Source organism: Atractosteus spatula, chromosome 11, assembly GCF_055471065.1.
Source record: "Atractosteus spatula isolate fAtrSpa1 chromosome 11, fAtrSpa1.hap1, whole genome shotgun sequence".
NCBI classification, from domain to species: domain Eukaryota; kingdom Metazoa; phylum Chordata; class Actinopteri; order Semionotiformes; family Lepisosteidae; genus Atractosteus; species Atractosteus spatula.
Genome location: NC_142716.1, coordinates 41,408,170 through 41,427,400, shown reverse-complemented (window position 1 = coordinate 41,427,400; position 19,231 = coordinate 41,408,170). Strand labels below are relative to the sequence as shown.

At 34.4% G+C, this 19,231-nt stretch overlaps 1 protein-coding gene across 1 annotated transcript in view; it reads right to left on the bottom strand.

Moving 5' to 3' along the window:
• ankfn1a (ankyrin repeat and fibronectin type III domain containing 1a) overlaps positions 1–19,231 on the bottom strand; it is a 196,805-nt gene that overhangs the window by 156,013 nt on the left and 21,561 nt on the right. The window contains exon 3 of the mRNA XM_088927824.1: positions 18,533–18,705. Within this exon, the coding sequence (XP_088783950.1) occupies positions 18,533–18,705 (173 nt within the window). The remainder of the gene's footprint in view (positions 1–18,532; positions 18,706–19,231) is intronic.

The following is a 19,231-nucleotide window of genomic DNA, read 5'->3' as shown; positions in this document are numbered from 1 at the left end:
ATTATTACAGAGTTTCTTAATATGGCAAAACACTGTTTATCTGTTGAGATTAAAAAACAAGAGAAGCTGATTAATATTTTCATTAGAAGTCACCAAATATCAACAATGCCCGTGTGCTCTCATGTTCTCAAAGGCAAAGCATTTCATTTTCACTGATTAAGTCACCAAGCAGGGACTTTGCATTATCATTTTATTCAGCTGTTGAGTGCTTACCGAAAGCTGCGCAATTTCTCATACAGGCAGCTGCCAGTATTCAGCAGTAGCAAAAAGGTCAGAATAAGCTAATTTAACCATGTGAATCTGAAGGATGGATAATGTGGAGGAAAATAGGAAAAATAATAAATGTTATACATACACTGAGTGTCTTTGTTATCGGCTTTGTAAGTATAAATGGGGAGTGTCATTGTGTCACTGATGAGTTAAAGTCCTGTCTGGTCGCTATGAGTAAGTGAGTTACAGTAGGTACCATAACTTCACTGCATTCCCATGAGAAAACTGGTTTTGGTTATTCTTTCTCCCTGTCTATGGGACTGAAATAGTTTAAAAAACTAAAAGAGTAAATAACATACTGAAGTAAAGCCTTGTAGAAGTATTAAAATACGTTTTTTTAGTTTTAAAAGAAAATACTTTGAACAATTAATTATTTTCTCTGTATTGTATGGTTATAAAATTTAAAGATGTAAAAATATATTACCTAGCCAACTGATTTCTTAATTCGCTTACAGAACAGATTTTTAGATTGTGTTGTTTCAATCTTATTGATGAATCTCATCTGCAAAAGCAACACAACTGAACACTGATTTACCTAAAAATACAATATGTGACTGATGTATTGTGGCACCTTTATGGAGCTCCTACAATTTTGGGAAGTCTATTCCTAGTTTTTTTACTTTGCTGAAAAAAACAAAATACAGTATAAGTACAGTGATGTAAACATTACCAAGAGTAAATTTTGTTTACTCAAAAATCCTTTTAAATATGTCTTACTTGAGTACTATGAAGCCCTATGAAATTAATTAGCACACTTATAAACTACAAATGCTAGTGGTGTCATTGAACTTATGAAATTGAACTTATCAATTTTGTGCATTGATAGGTGTATTATCAATGCACCATTATCCAGAAACAAAAGCTTATATCTCTTTTTTGGAAACTGTCAATGTCATGGTAAGAAAACTGGACTGTAGATGCATGTTACTTAATACCATATTTTAAAAACCTAAGGTACAATTGTCTAAGCTAATAGGAAAACATACAATACAAAGTCCAAGGAATGTTATAAAAAACCTATAAGTAATTTTTACATTAAAGGATACCTGACATCACAAGAAAAAAAAAAGTTCATATTTATGAAAAGATCTGAAAACGTGCTTTAAGACTTAGCTTCATAATGGTTCAGCATCTTATAAAGATAAATTCTCAATTTCAAGCCTATTATCAGATTACATTTATTATAACAACTGCCATGTATTAAAACCAAAGACTAATACCATATATCATTGCATTGTACCAAGCTACATAAAAAGTTGCCCATTTCCAAGGAAATGTCTCTTTCAAGGGCTCCAATGATATATGTCAAGAGAATAGAATGTCATCTGTTTCTGACAACACATGGGAGGAAAAAATCATTTTGTGCTGTACAAGTGCACTTAACTGCATGCCTAATTTCATTAAAAACAGGAAATCGAAAGAATAAAACAAAGCAGGGCCAATCATAATGAGGAAAAGGCCAGTTTCTATGACAACAGCTGTCGCATGCTGTTACAACCACAGTGAGAGGTCTAACTAGAGAGACAGACGTTGACAGTAAAATACCAGGCACCTCTATTCTCTCAGTCCCTGCGCCAAAAAGAACGAGGCAGTTCCAAAAAAATCATTCTACTGAGATTCATGAGGAACAAAAAGTGACACAACAGTTGATTACTTTTAAATCAAGCAATCTAGCCCCAGTAAGTCCTCTCAGCTTTCTGAGTTTAGGTTTTTTAGATGTTTCAGTTGACAAATATTTTAGTGAAGTAAGTTTGGCAAAATTTGTGCAATGCATGAAAAAAAACAAAACATAATGACTTTGTCCTAGCTGGTGCTTTCTGACATTAAGTCTGTTAAAAGTTAAATTTGACTTAAGAAGCAGTCTACTTTAAATGTGATTATTAATTGATACCTCAGTTTTCTGTATTAAATACTTTACATCCTGTATTCTAAAGACTAAAATTAATACAGATTATTTTTAATTATCATTATTCACTATTGCCATGCCTTTATTTATGTAATCTGTCACATTACAACATTTCTATCTTTAAGTACTGTGCTTTTCCTACGTTTGGATGATGAAGGAGGGTTACCCAGGTAAAAACATAATGCAACTGACATACAGTAATACAGAGAAACCAGAGATTACAAATTTCAGGTAAAGCACAGCTGTGAGATGTCAATATAACTTATGGTTTGCTAAAAACCTGAAATCAGATGTGTTACCATTTTGTATGACAGAGGATTTGGGCTCCTACTGAGCAGCAAACATCTGCTGAACTCTTAAACTGGGAGTCATTGTGGAAAGGAATAATAACACTGCAACTACAGACAAGACTCACAAAGGTGTCGCTAACACAAGCATGTGCTCCCTCAAATGCAGCAAATAATGAAGAAAAAGATGACTTCTATGATAAACTACATCAGATGCAGCACCCAATAACAACACAGTGATACACCTTGGTGACTTCAAACTGGAAATGACAGAGCTTGATAGGAAGAAGTACTTGGAGCAGAAGCAAAGAAATAGCAGGCAATGGAGAAAGACTGCTGAGCCTGTACAGGTATGTACAGGTATTTCACAAAGAGATCAAAAGTCCTGGGTAAATGAGGGGCACCAGGTATATTGAAAGCAAGGCCTTCAAAAGTCTTTCTTAAAGTCCCAGTCATCCAAAACTTCATTACAGTATTTTCTGGACAATGTATGAAAGCATGCTTTATTAAGAGCACCAGATTTTACTAAACACAAAAATTATATTAAAAAAAAGTACATTTTATAATACTCTTATTTTCACATTTCACCTTATATTTTATGTAGGTAAATAACCAGAAACCTGAAACTCTCTGTGGCTAACACTATAGATTAGTATATTCATTAAATGTCTTTACAAATTATCATATTTGCCAGGTGTATAAAATTACTCCATAGCAACTCCTGTTGCTACTAAGTCATCCATAAACAGAGACTTTAGATAAACAAATATGCATTTCTAGATTTTCCTCACTAACTAAAGTTAACTTAGAATGGACAAAAAATCATTCATAAAGCCTACATATTGAAACCATACTGTTTTATTCTTTTCATTTGATTTTCTGTCTGATGTTTGTGTGACACAAAACTGTCATCTCAATTAACAAATTGCTTAAACTGGTTACAGAAATATCTTCTTGGTCCTTGGCAGCTAGTTAAACATATCAAAGCACATGCATTAAAATATATTTAATGTAGCTAAAAATTTCTCCACCTTTTTTGTACTTCTAAAAAGGTAACGTTAATTTAATTTGAACATCAGATTTGCTCTAGATTCAGAGCACCTACTGTAATTTCATTGAATAGTAGTCCATGGTTCAACGGATGGCATAAAACACAGCATAATACTGATATATTTAGTTTACATACAGTATTTTACTGGTTCACTTTAACTTCATCCTAACATGCATTACTAATTACTGTGGTAAGGTGTAATGAGTCACCTAGCGAACAAGTAAACCAACAAAAAGTGAATTACATGTCAACTAATACTTATGATTACCTGTTTATCATTTGCATAGGAAGAGAAAAGCCTCAGGCCCCTGGCTAGCTAAAGGATGTCTAGCTGAATCATCATCGTCTTAGTTTATCTGTCAACTAATTGTGACCATACGCTAGTCACAAATCAAGCTCCCATATTTTTTGTGCAAACTGCTTCTGTCCCTTAACAGATACTGGCAGACCTGGGCCATCTGATAATTGTTACTGTGTGAAAAATCAACCACTCAGTGATTATTCATGGGCTTCCTGTCAATTGAAATGTAGCATTACTGAAATCTAGTGTAGGTTGATAGGTAGTTTAATTATGCATTCACTAAAGACTTCAAAGTTACATACTGTACTTCACTCAGATTGTGTTTTTATCTCTTTTAATAAGTTATGGTATCGCAGCAGTGTGATTAAAACATTTGGTTCTATTACATATGCAAGCATAGTTTGCCAATGTAAACTCAGATGAACACATTCCTTGCCACTCATGCATTCACATATTGTTTGCTATTTTATGTTCAGAAAGCAACAAAAAGCAGTTGAAGTGTGAGTTTTAAGATTTTCTAATGGCATAGTGTATTCTCACTTTTTGCACAGGAAATGCTATGAGCTCCTTCTTGTTTAGTTGAATGTTCTAACAGATGAGTGGCTGCCACTGGTCCTGGACAGCAACAATCTAACAGTTCTTATAACAATCAATTTGGAAAAATTAAACCTATGCAAGTTTCGATCAATTTAGGACATTTATTGGTTAAATTAAGTCAAAAATAGGCAACAGTTGTGCTTGAGAGGTACTGTACAAGTTACTGGTATTAGCTTTTCAAATGATCTATGAAATGACTTAATCGAACGTATCACCTGCTTAAATGGTCAAAACACAGTTGTTCCAAGTATTCCCTTGCTACACAGTTTGGAACACATTTAGCAATACAGACACTAAGATGTGAACACAGAAAACAGTTTTAGGCAGTAGATTAAGACTGCATAAATGATACAGTAGCTTTTACAAGTCTGTACAGAGTTATCAGTACACGGGCAATACTCGAGACCATCTCTGTTTTGATCCCTAGACGGATGGGACTTCTAGAATACAGATGCAGCCATTCAAAATGCGTGAGGTATTTCGCGGCATACCCCGGTGGGCGTGTCACAGTATCACGCGGTATGACGCAGTTAACGTGGTGTCACGTGGTTAACTATCCGGCGTCGCCTTGTAAAACCGCCAGGGGGAGCTTAACCTCTCATGTACAGCGTTTGAGCCTTTAATTTTGAACTGTGTATTACAGCATGTTAATCATCAGTCATTAAAATGTTGGTATATTTTATGAAAGCAAGATTGCCCAGTTGGACAAAAGTACACAACCTACCTTTATCAGAAATATCAAAGCCTTTACTGAAGATATTACTAATAGTATTAATAATGGATGACTTTGGACAAGCTGTATACTCAAAGTATAATTTCTTTAGCACATTTGTACAAGCACTTGGAATCTGTCCAAGCCATACTTTGTCAGGCATTTTGTTTTACTTCAACGGGCATAAAAACTTCCTTGCTTTTAACAGGGCGTTTCATAATTTCTAGCTACGAAAATGATTTAAAATGCGACACCTATCATTCAACTAGAGCTTAAAATATCACAAGGAAAAATACACACCGGTATTCCATTTCTCCCTAAACATTGTAAGCTTCGAAGTCTTTAACTAACGTGATACCGGAGTCAACAAGCATACTTTTAGAATTTGATTAAAAGGGAATATAATATGGAATCGCGTATCTCAAGAAATTAATAACGGTATGATTATATCCGTGTACTGCGGCAGGGCTGTGTAGGGCTGTTTCGCCTGCTTGTTCATGCGAGCTGTCTTGTAGCCTACTGGTCTAGGTGCGTGACTACCAACTGGCAGGTTGTGTGTTCAAATCCAGCTGGTGCTGGACCTTCCAGTTTTATTTATTTATTTTTTAATCACGTAACATAAACATATTACCGTATGCAAACTGTACTGTCTACAATATGTATATGTATATTTAATGTCTTAACTGTTCCCGTTTATGTATTGAATATTCATATCTAATTTTACCACTGAAGGGAAATCTTAACATAAACATACAGTATATGGCTGGTCTCGGTACTTTAAAGAAAAAAATACACACCAGTATTCCATTTCTCCCTAAACATTGTAAGCTTCGAAGTCTTTAACTAACGTGATACCGGAGTCAACAAGCATACTTTTAGAATTTGATTAAAAGGGAATATAATATGGAATCGCGTATCTCAAGAAATTAATAACGATATAATTATATTCATGTTGCAAAAGAACTGCAACGGACATAAAAACTCCCTTGCTTTTAACAGAGCGTTCCATAATTTCTAACTATGAAAATGCCAGGTGAAAGGATTTGTAAACATATTTTGTTAAAGCAAGTCAGTTTTTTCTGCAACACATAAAATACATTTTTCCAAGAAAGTTTAGCCTTTGTCACTAATGAAACCACTAAATAAAGACATAAATATAGAAATCTTAAGATTTGTTTTATTTAATGTTGGTAGCAGGATGAACTGTCAGAGTGTATATTTTGTCGCAAAGTTGCTGCAAGATGTTAACAGTGAAAAAGGTATTTAGAAATGAGTTATTTCAAGATGAAAAAGAAAACATACACGAAACATGGTTTCATTACGACCAGAATCGGTCTTGAGATATTTTTAACTTGATTTACAGTATTTGAGAGGTATGTCTTAACACCGATACTACAGTGCTTAAGTACTGCTCACGTATATGTTTCTAGGTTTATATTATGCATTTCATACGGTCAAATTACTTTTGAGCAACTAATAAGAAGCGCGAAACGGTATGCGTTTTACTTTCGTTTTGTGCTGGGAGCCATGGATTGATTAGAGATATCAAGTACATACAAGTCATTTTTTAAATGTTGTAGTTCGTCTTGAAAAAATGTTACGAGTACATCATCTATCAAAAATCACACAGGTTCTGTTTCCATATTGCGGATTTTGGTTAGGTATTATCAAATCCAGTGGCGCTGTTAGTTTACTGAGTCCCATGTCACATGGTCTGTGATTGAAACCGGAAAAACTGGTTTAATTCGTCACAGCCAGCACTCTTCAGGTGTGAGGGTCTTCTGCTCAGAATGAAACGCTAAAATGTTTGTGTATATTCTAATGGTAGTGGGGGCAGGGTGTGTGGGAACAGGTTTGGTTGAAATTGCATTGGAGATCTATGTTCTTCACACCTGAAACATTTTCTCTGAAAGCATTTTCTTCGCAGTTTAACCGATCTTGTTACAGCATGTTACAGTTTACTATTATTAACCATATTAATTTTAAGTGCTTAATGTAAAATCTTGTAAAAATATATTTTCATTGTTCAAATATACATTAAGTCTGACTATCATATAATAAGTTAAATACAAAACTAAAGAAAAAATAGGGTTAAATATAATTCAAAATATTTTGCTAACAATGTTAACTGTTTATGAATAATAAAATGTATTAACTAAGGAGTAGGATGGCACAGTTGTTAGTATGTTTTTTGTTTTGTTTCTTTTTCATAAATACAACAGTAGTACCTGATGTCTCAGTGGCTTTCAAAATTAAATTATTTCTCCCTAAACATTTTAAGCATCGAAGTCTTTAACTAACGCGATACCGGAGTCAACAAGCATACTTTTAGAATTTGATTAAAAGGGAATATAATATGGAATCGCGTATCTCCAGAATTTAAAGACCAGACAATCGCAAACTCGTTTTCAATAAAATTATTTTATTCATTCAGCAGTTTGTGAGAGGGACATCCAGCAGTCTGTCCACAAACAAAACATTCCTGTTAGACAAGAGGAATTGAAAAAAAAACAATGTTGTCAATGAAAACCGGTGTGTGTGTCTCTCCCTGCTGGATGTCCCTCTCACAAACTGCTGAATGAATAAAATAATTTTATTGAAAACAAGTTTGCGATTGTCTGGTCTTTAAATTCTGGAGATACGCGATTCCATATTATATTCCCTTTTAATCAAATTCTAAAAGTATGCTTGTTGACTCCGGTATCACGTTAAAGACTTCGAAGCTTACAATGTTTAGGGAGAAATGGAATACCGGTGTGTATTTTTTTCTTTAAAGTACCAAGACCAGCTATATACTGTATGTTTACGTTCCAAAATTAATATCGTTTATGGCCTTCACACGCGTTACAGTATGCTCCTATTCTTTTTATGCTCAGCTACTAAGATTTCCCTTCAGTGGTAAAATTCAATATCTACAACGGGCACAGTAAAGACGTTTACAGTAAGTCTTTCTACGACAGACCAACGGACCACGAGTGCCCCTGTCGGTCAACCAATCACGCACCGCGGTATCCCGTGTCATCATACCTGCGGTATCTGTACCGCGGTGTCTGTACTGCGCACTTTGAATGGCTGCATCTGTATGTCTCATTTATATCTTGATTGGAATTGTGAGGCACTTTTTTGATAGTCATGAAGTACAGATCATTTTCCAACAGGATAGCATGAAATCACATGTGGTTAAGAGTTCACACAGTACCTACTGTACATTCTTGCAATGTCCCAGTACCTGTACTGCCACTGTAAAGTATCACAGCACCTTACTGTATATTTAATTCCACCTCAGTATTTATCTGTCCACCTTTAGGACAAAAGCAGACGCTAGTTGAAAATGTTATCTAAAGCCACAGACCTGCTGTCATTTGGACAGTCCTCCAGTCTTCTCCAGAATTAGAAGAAAATAATTGAGTAATTCTTATTAACAACTGATTAAAAGCTCAAAATTGAACGATATACTTCTGAACTCTAGGACAAAACCTTAACTTCAAGCAAGGCCCTTTAATGGTTGAGCCACTTTGTAAGCATATTCCATATTTCGATAACTTTAGAAACAACTTTTTTTCTGTCTTCATTTAACTTTACTGAAATAAAATGTAATTCAATGACTGCTAAATGAAATAAAATAATAGCTTTGGACATGTCACTATTTTCTCCAAACCCCATTACTAGTACACAATAGTTTTGAGCACAAAATAAAACAACAGGTACTGGGAGCAATTTTGATTTATGATGCACAGATATGAAGTTAAAAATATCACTGCTACAAATCAAAGCATTATAAACTGAAAGACAGCATTTTGAGTCTGTCATAGTTCCAGGACCTTTCTACTCAAGGTGCATTAAAGCTTGTCTCTATAAATTAATTTATTTAGTATTCCACTATATAACATTTCAGCTATTCAAGAGTTAAAATGTTCTGTTATTCATAACTGTATTGTTTACTGCACTTTCTACTTTATTAGGGTATCAGACATCTTAATAATTAATAAATATCAATTAACCTTATGTACAGTATGATAGTTTATTAGATGTACCTAGATATACTTCATATATTGTATACTCTAATATACTGGACAGGTGCCCTTTTGAATCTCTAGAGTAATCACATAAAACAGTTTCATTTGTGATACTGGAGCCAGAGTTCTCCACAATTTCCAAGACACATACAGCAGTTGACCTTAGCATATGAGTTATTATAGTATATCTCAATCTTTATATACTATGTTGATTAATGTTGTTTTAATAAAGACAGCAATTGCATTTTTGTAATTACATAAGGAGACAGCTAGCTATAAATCTAGCTATAGCTTTAAGGTAAGCATTTTTTATGTCAAATTTGAGAACAAGAACAATGGTCCAATGTAAACAGTAAAACATGTGGTGAACTTTGTGTGGACAGGAGCATTTAAAAACAAAGCCTGGTTTCAGCAATGGAAGCTGTATATGTTGTTTCTCTTCTCTGCTGGGGCTCTTGAATTACGGTGCCCTCTGTTGGATAAGAGGAGATGATAGTTAAATGGACAAAAGGCTGCTAATCTTGACCTCTATTAAACCAAGCTAATTAAATTCATGTCAGCAGACCAGTGAGTTCCCCTTTTTAGCAGTACTATGAACATATCTGCTTTTCATTTTTACTTAGATGCAATGTGAAAATCAAGTTAATTGCTTTTCACCACCAAAATTAACATCTACATTCAATACAGTATATCCAGAATAATGTACACAAATATGCCTTTTAATTATGTCTGCAAAAAGTTTATTTTAATCAAAACATTATAAAAAACTAATCATTGTTTTCACTGGACGTTTTTCCTCCAGATATTATAATAATTGTACCTATTTTTAACTAGAATATTTCAATATTTTTTTTTAATCTTATCATGTTGGTGTCAGCTTTACATTAATAAACAGAGAGAACCAAAGTTTCATTTGTGCCATTCAGTCCTTAACACTCTGGTTATACTATACAGTTTGCATTTAAAAAACATTTTTAAAAAATACTATAAAACTCAAAGAAAAGAAACTCTGAAAGTCTCTCTTTACTTTTAACCCAGACCCTAAAACATTGTATTGCTGAAAATGTGAATGATAACAATTTCCACTTTAGTTTCTAGTAACACAAGAAAAATATATCTCTAAAAATACAGGATGGAGAAAAACATGTATGGTAGGAGACGTCTGAGAAAAAAATCTATTTACAGATACTGCTTAATACCTTCCTGTTCTTCCCAGAACAAAATGCTCATATACTGTAGGTTGGTGCTGTGCTATAAACTAATGCTACACAACACATTAGTTATATTCTTTACTGCATTTTCATGGAATAAGAGAGTGATCGCAGAACACAACATTTGATCAAGAGTCTCATATTGCAAAGTTGTTTGCAGAATTGACTTTTTTGTAATGAAAAATAGAATAATCATTTTAATAGAGGAGAGATTTTGTGGCTTGGCAAAGGTTTTATAGACTCTTCCTGCATTACTAGTCAAGTAATTTATGATTTATTTACACTTGTGCCTAAGGCAGAGATAACAAAGTTATGCCTTTCAAACATACAGCTCTTGGATCAATATTGGCTTGAACATGATATAATTGTTAGTTCACTTGGAGTGGCAGAGACAGTTTATTACCTGTTACAGCAAAATTAGTAAAAGTTTGGGAAGGTTTGAGGGTAAGACTTTAATTTCCAAAACAAGTTAGCAATTGATTTTCAGTCAATGTTTACTAAGCTATCTCTGGGAGTACTAGTAAAGCCACAAAACAGGCATTTGTAGAACAAAAGATATGTTCTTAGACAGTGGTTCCAGCTGCCCTATAATTTCACTTGTAGTATCAATACTTCAGCCCATTTTTTTATTTTCTCATTTGTACATAGTGGCTGTTGTATTTAAAAGATGCAATTGATTTTTTGAATAAATTAAATGTTGTACATTGTGTACATCTGGATACTCAAAGATTCCACATGAGTCTGTTTTTTTTTAGAGTATGCAGATTGATTTATCATGCCCATTTTATTCTGCAAACCTTTGTGCCAAAATATTATCTACAGTACTAAGGTAGAATGGTTCATATGCTAATTTGTACATGAGTAAGTTGAAGTGATTTAACATTAATGAGGATGTATTATTCCAACAAAATATGTGTGGCATGCATGTCATTTTGTCTGTAATGGAATGCAACAGATGTGGTTTTGCTTGAACTTCCGAAGTAGAACACTGAAGGGTTAAAGTATAACAAACCATCAAATTTCCAAATACCAAAACCAATTAGGCAGTTACATTTAAGGATGTGTGAGCCAGTTTATCAGAAGGAAAAATGACAAAAAATCTGTTATGCAAACTGATAAAAACAGTATATTCCGTAGTTTGGTTAGATCCTAATAACTGCGAGAGAGACATGAGATATGCAGAGTGCATTTGGTGTAGATGACATGGCTGAAGGAATTGGCTGCTTAGACACCCCCCTTTTCAATAGGGGCAGGGGCAAGGGGGTACAAGAGATGCTCCATGGGATGTCCCGAATGTGAGACTTATATACTGAGGCAATGGAATTGTGCTGCAATGATTAGGATCCAACCTTCCTTTGCAATTTCTGTTATAACTTCTTATTAACTCCATTTGAAAGCATACAGCTACAACCATTCAGCTTAGGTGGAAGATTTCTCTTACTCACAATTCGTTAGATTGATAGAACTGCATCAGACCCCCTGGAGTTACAATGAAAGACAAATGAAATTAATGGTGGATTGTTATTCCGACTGAGGCTATAAGATTATGAAAAATGCATTAGCCCAGAACAGAGGAGATGTATTTAAAAAGGTAACAAAAGAGAATAAGCAAGTGGAAAAGTGTGTGTCGGCACTGCATTGAGAATGCTACATCAAGTGACACTGCTAAGATTATTAAGAGAAATTGTCATCTCAACTGAAGAACACTTTCTGCAACCCACTACTTAAGTCCTATAAATGCGAAAATAATCTAGAGAATTTGATCTCACAGATTTAATGGGTTTCATACTATTTGGTGGTTAGTTAGACTAACTTTAAGATCAGTTAAAATCTGATCTGTACTATACTGATCTGGTTATGACTATACTGGGATATTAACATCACCAATATTAACATATTTAAGGAGGTTAAACTATTAACATATTTAAGGAGGTTAAATAGAAAATCAATGCTGAAATCCATATATAAAAAAAGATCAAAATCAAACTGAGGAAAATACATAAAAAAGCCATTCCTGTGTAATTCTGGATTTAAATGAAGATTAATTAGGTTTTAATAATTAGTTACTACCTAATGTATACACAAGTTCTGGAGCTGTATAAACGTATTTGATAGAGCTTAATGAAGGTGTTTTGACCAAAATGTTTATTATTAAGTATACTAATAAATAAAAAAGACTGAGAAGTAATTAATTTGTGTTGTTTTATGGACAATTGTATAAATACTCAGGATACTCATCCTGAAGATACAGTACCACAAATGCTGAGGAACTCTGCATATCCACTTTATTAAGGTCTGATATAGACATACCTGTAGATGCCAAACGTAATTACCTTACTGTACCTTTGGTACTTTTACTCAACTCCAAGGCACAATTTTTGTGTTTTAAATGACAATGTTTGCATTAAAGGTATATACAGTAACACCGTTAATTAAAATGAAGTTATGTGAACAGTTATTTAAATACACATTACTGATTACTGTCGAATGGATACTGAGCTATTTGAGGTGTGGCAGAAACCAATATTCCAACTGTACCCTCAATATCCGCACTGTAGTTCTAAGAGAAATGCAAGTGAACACATCAAGTAGTTATATGAAGTATAAAGGTCTATGTCATAATCATTATTGTCAAGTCATTTGACTACCTTGCTTTTTACAAAAGAACACCAAGTATACCAAAGAACTGAAAAGGCCTCCTAATAATCCCCATCTATGAACTGGCTTCATCACTCTGTTCGCCTCCCCACTAATAGCTGATGTGTGGCGAGCATTCTGGTGCACTATGGCTGCCGTTGCATCATCCAGATGCTGCACATTGGTAGTGGTGAAGGGGGGATCTCGTTACTTGTAAAATGCTTTAAATGTCCAGTAAAGCACTATATATGTGTAAGAAAGCATGAATCATTATTATTAAAAGGGAAAGGAAGTGTTGAAAGGGTGAGACTATTCTAAATGAATGCTGTTTTTACTGCTGTGAAGTACAGAATTTATAATAATTAACTTAAATACCTGTTGTATTAAGACATTCTTTCTTCTGTGGGCTAACCAATAAATTGCCATCTATACTGTACATTAATTAGCAATTATTCTGGAAATTTATCCCCAGTATGTATAGAAAACAAATCCTAATCAGGTGTATAACACTAGAAATGTTCAGCTCAGTCTCCTAAAATCATCAACCACCCAAATTACATTCTGTATTATAACAGGATGTAAATTACAGGTAGTCTATATACTGTACATGTATTGTAGAGCTCTTCCTTGCAAAGACTGATGGGTGTGATGCCCCATAAGTGGCATTCTTGTACTATCAGGGTTGACATGCTTAGGTGAATTTAAACAAATCTTCCCTTTGTTTTTGTCATACAGCTTAAAGACAGAAATTATCCTGTTAGGTCTCCACGGGGCTCTGGTTTAATTAATATACAGTATGATTGCAATACTAATCTCCTGCTCCAATACATAGCACAGTAGTGATTATACAAAAGAAGATTTGCCGCAGCATTTTATTCAGCTTCTTTTGGTAAACTACAATTCTGAAAGACAAAAAATAAACTATTATTCGCAAGTGGTCACAACTTGCAGACAACACTGACAATTCTAATAACAATAGGCCCACTTACATTCACCAAAGTCGCCAAGAGTACGGTATAAAGTGAGTGGATTACTAAGAATCCATGGATTCACACACAGATAGAAAAAATGAATTGAAATGCCAAATAGTACAAACATATAACTGTGAAGTATCAGTATCATAAAGTCTTTCAATACCATTATCAGAACCATGAGGGAATGGGGTGTGGGTCACCCCATGACCCCCTTGATCTCTACAAATGGAAACTGTATTATATACCAGACATCAAAACACAGAATGAAAAAAACAATGTGCTTCTTGATAATGGATCAATTGAGACTGGTTATTATAAAAGATAATCAAAGGCAGTATCCTAGAGATAGAATTATAGGGCAAACTGACAGTACAGAAGATGGGTAAATGTACAGTACCTAATCGCAAATTAATAACAAATAGCTAAACTGCTATTTATTAATGATAGCAATGATGGACACATAAAATCTAATGTAAACGTTGACACTAGGCTTATTCAAGAATGTATTCCACATATTAATAACCCAATAACCAGCAAAGAAAAACAGCAGTTGTGCAAGCACAATAACTGCTAAGCTATGTGGGACTCTTTGTTTCTCTGTCTAGATTTTGACAACATTTTAAAGTTGTTTTTGCTTTTGAGCTGAAGGCTTTGCCTTCTGTCATAATAAGAAAGAGAAAGATGAACATTTCATAGTTTTGAGATACACACAACAGTTCTCCTGACAACAGCACGAACTAACACATTCAAGTTGACTTGAACCTTACTGTACATTACAGTCAGAAAGTAAAAATTAACTATCCTAGAGAAAGATTTTGCTACATTATACTGATAAAACAACTCACATATACTGTACATTAAGTTAGCATTAATAAAAATACTCTATCAGATACCTACTGTATATCAACCATGAAAAATGGAATAGAATAACATTCCTATTGAAAAGAGTTACCACCAACAGCTGAGTACTGTATGTGGTGTTTCCAGGCACAATCACATTCTACATATGCAAATGAGGACAGAGGGCATTTTGATGGTATTGTCTTCCATCAAATAATCCGGCTTTCAAGCCATTGCATCCTATTTATGGACTACAGAAAGTCACAAAGAGGAAATAACAGATTTTATTGCCATAGTAAAACAAAAGGTAGGTTTTAAGAAGAACTCCAAACACAATTTGGTCATTAATAATAGTTCCAAAATAAGAAACTCACTTTGACTATTTGTAAAATAAAATACATAGCAAATAAGGTTTATTTTCTGAATCTGCTTCCAATGAGCTGCATTTCTACACATTTCCCATAGCTGAGGTTAATGATGAAATTGATTTCCTGCTTCACCCACCAAGAGAATTGTAATGCCCCTTTCTCTGTGGGGAAATTAGACAGTTGGCTTGTTTCCTCAACACATTTCTGTTCCAGGATCATTTATAGAATAGCTTTGGTAAATTAATTGTTTATTACGTTGTATAAAATGCTTGAGTTTTAGGATGTTACGACTATCAATAACAGTGTCCACAGGTTACAGCATCTCATAACCAGTAAATCTGATAATTCGCTCTTACTGTAAAAAAGGAATGATGCAGAATTCTTATGTGGAAGCCTCTGATGCTATATATGCTACTGGTTCCAGAACAGTAAGCATATTTCAGAACAGTGCTGAGATAGTACTGTATATTGAGAGCAGCTGATCTGTTCAATTCTGTTGCTCACATGAAAGATCACAAACTTCAAGGTTAAGATCACATAGGCCAGAGGTTGAAGGCAAGTCTGGCCCAGCATCACTATGACAGTTGATAGAGGAAGCTTGCCTTTGTTTCAGATTAATTACATGAAAACGAAGCATGACTCTCCTACCAACAAATTTTCACATTGGGCTATGTATAATGCAGTGCTTAGTTGATACCACTTTTCTTTTTAAATGATAGTGAAAATTATCAGTGCTGCAGCAATATGAAGTGTGTATCTGTTGCACATTAAAATTGACATATTTTGCTCATTTCAACTTTAAAGAACGGGCATAAATACCTAAGGTTTAGCAGGAAAAAGAAAAATCTAGAAGCTATAATTCAAATTACCTTGTCAGCTAGCACCTGTAGATTTGTTAAAGCTGCATAACAGCAGCAGTATCATTCTCAGACATGGCTGTTGATTCTAACAGTCCCTGACAAACTCTTTCTCCCCCCTGGGATGGTTTTGTGAAAAGATTATGTAAATCATACAAGATTACAAGATGATACCACATATGCTGCAGCATCCAGCCATAAGCACAGATATTGAGACAGTATATCTCAATGTTTTTTGTAGCCTATTAGAATGTTGGCTGAGCATGTTGATAGCATCAAGCTGCCGCGCTTTCAGAAAAAAATAAGATGTACTTGAAAAAAACAGTCCTGGTTTATCTTTCTATGTGATTATTTGTTAGCTGATGAACTGTCAGTGTGCCATCTGAGGCTGTGGCAAAGCAAGCATAGCACAGTAGTGATTATACGTTTTGCAAATTTTATTCTATGTGACATTAAGCATACTTGAAACTAAAGGAAATATGTATCTTATTCGTGCTTGAGCTTATTACATACTGTACGTTCCCTCCTGAGTTATACATACTGCACCAAGATATCTTATATATATATATATTGTACATATTCATACACTAAGACAAACAACACTGGAACCAACAGCAATTGTTGCCTTTTTAATGCCTTTTAGTACAGTTGCAAGAAAAAGTTTGTGAACCCTTTGGAATTACCTGGATTTCTGCATTAATTACTCATACAAATGTGGTCTGAACTTCAACTAAATCACACCAATAAACAAACACAATCTGCTTAAACCAGTAACACACAAACAATTTTACTTCTTGTCAGTACTGAACACATAAGTAATTAATGCAGAAATCCAGGTGATTCCAAAGGGTTCACAAACTTTTTCTTGCAACTGTACTGTATATTGTATTGCTGAAATAAAGACATATTTGGAAACAGCAGTTCATAACAGGATTTTAAAATAGCAACCATAAAATTGTGATAGATATAGTATGCAAAATAGACCAATAATAGCTGTCAGTTTCCATATCATCATATAAAAAACACTTTTTACAGATTATTGAGCATCTTATGCAAATTAACATATACAGAACATGTTTTATTAACTTGTTTAAATCTGGTGGTAGGCAGACTGGTTCTCAGAGTTAACACTGTGAATAAATTTAATTATAATACAAAAACAAGAAGTAATGTCTGAGAAGGCAAGGCATGTCTTAATGTATTACTGATCTGAAAATCCTAGAGCAAAGGACACAATAATATGAAGCAAAAAGCAAGTATCCTTCTGTACTGTAGTTTCGAGTACTGTATAACAAAAGGGTTTTAGCCAAACACTAATCTTGAGTCTAAGTGCATTTATTAAATTCATAAAGTGCAAACTAATATGACATTTTTGTTTCAATTAGCATGGAAAGACAAAAAAAGATAAACAGTGGGATCACAACAGCTCCCATAATGAAACCTTTACAAACAGTATACAGTAAGTACTGTAGCTCCAAGTCAGACAGAAGGAAATCACAAAACAGAAGACTTGGAGTTAACTGTAAGGACTAAGGTACAGTATAAGCAGCAAAAAAAATAAAATAAAATTTAAGCGAATAGCATAATTGCAGATATTTCTTTCCTGAATTTAGATGTAATCTGTGAAGAAAGTTGCTAACCCATAGACAATGCAGAGGTAGCACATGGTCCACACACTCCCAGACCCACATACAAGTATTTGTCTTTTGTGACTATACTATTTGTTTTATCAAGGTTTACCATTACAATTAGAACAATGCATCTTAAATAACAAACTGGTTATGTAACTTGACTGCATTCTACTAATTTTTGTTGTTTTCATCTCATAGTTTAACTTGTTGGTTGTTGTGTTGGAATCTAATTTTGAAGCTGACTGCCATTCTGGTTTTAGAAATTCAGGGAACAATACTCTGCACATCAACTTCAGTTTGACTACATCTCTTATTTTTTAGACTTATATGTCTCTTTAGTTTAATTCCATCATATTACTAATAATAAAAACTTCACTCTTTTACGAAAGGCATTAGAACACACTAAGAAAGCATATTGTATCTGATATAACACTGAAGATGTGAAAATTATTTTGACAATATCCACTCCTTTTTACATACTTACCTAGTGAATAATTATTCAGTTATGATTACAATCTTCAGTGGGAACCTAGCTGAGTGGATTGTTCAAGTTCAATCCTAATTCAAGTTCAAGTTCATGGATTCGAAGCCCTCTTCCACCTTTAATTTTAATTTCATTAGTCAAAATTTAACTACAATTAGTTTGGTTTAACTAGAGGTAATATAGTAGTATATATTGATACATACGCAGTCTGAGGTACGGTAGATCTCCCACTTGCCTTCCTACAGTGTATTTCTGATATTTCCATGAGGCAATATTCTATGGAGCACTGCACTAGTGTGAAGCACTCGACTTTGCCTTTACTGAACATGAGCATATGTTTCAATTTGGTCAAATAACGTTTGTGACAGAACAGCCTAGCGGGTACTGTACCTGCAGTATTCCAAAGAAGGCCCCCAGGGCTGCAGGGCAGGCGGCGGCGCTTCCTCAAAGCGGTGCCTTCTTGCCCAGAGCCTCTCGGAGATCCTGAATAAGGAGATACTGGCACTGGAGTGTTATCCAATGACTGGGTCTTGCCCAGCACTGGGGCTTTTCTATCCAAAGGCCTGAAAAGAAATAATACATCATATGTGTAAGGAATCTGGGAGTGACCTGGCTGAATCCAGGGAATTGTCTCCTGATGCCCTTGTGAAGGACTGGTCAGGTGACAAAAAAAAAAACTACAGGTGTTGCTGCACTGCTGGATAAGGCAGCATAACCCTGCAAGGGACAATAATTATAATTAATTATATCTCAGAAAATCCTACTGGCAGGATGCTTAGAGATAATCAGCATAGATTAAAATAAGGCAGGTCTTGCTTAATTGACCTTTAAGAGTTTTTAAAACAAGAATCAACAGTTATGCACAGAGCATGTTACTGTTCTATTACGTTTTGCAGAAGTGTTCAGGTAAAAGTTCCCCATAAAAGATTAATTCTCTAAAGCAGGTGGTCGGCATTTAGGAAAATGCATACATATGTTTAAGGTATAGTAAACAGAGTGCAGACAAGAGGTGAATGTTCCATTTGGGGTGCTTAGGATCTGTATTAGGACCAATGTTCCTCCTAAATACAGTCAATGATCTAGACTTTG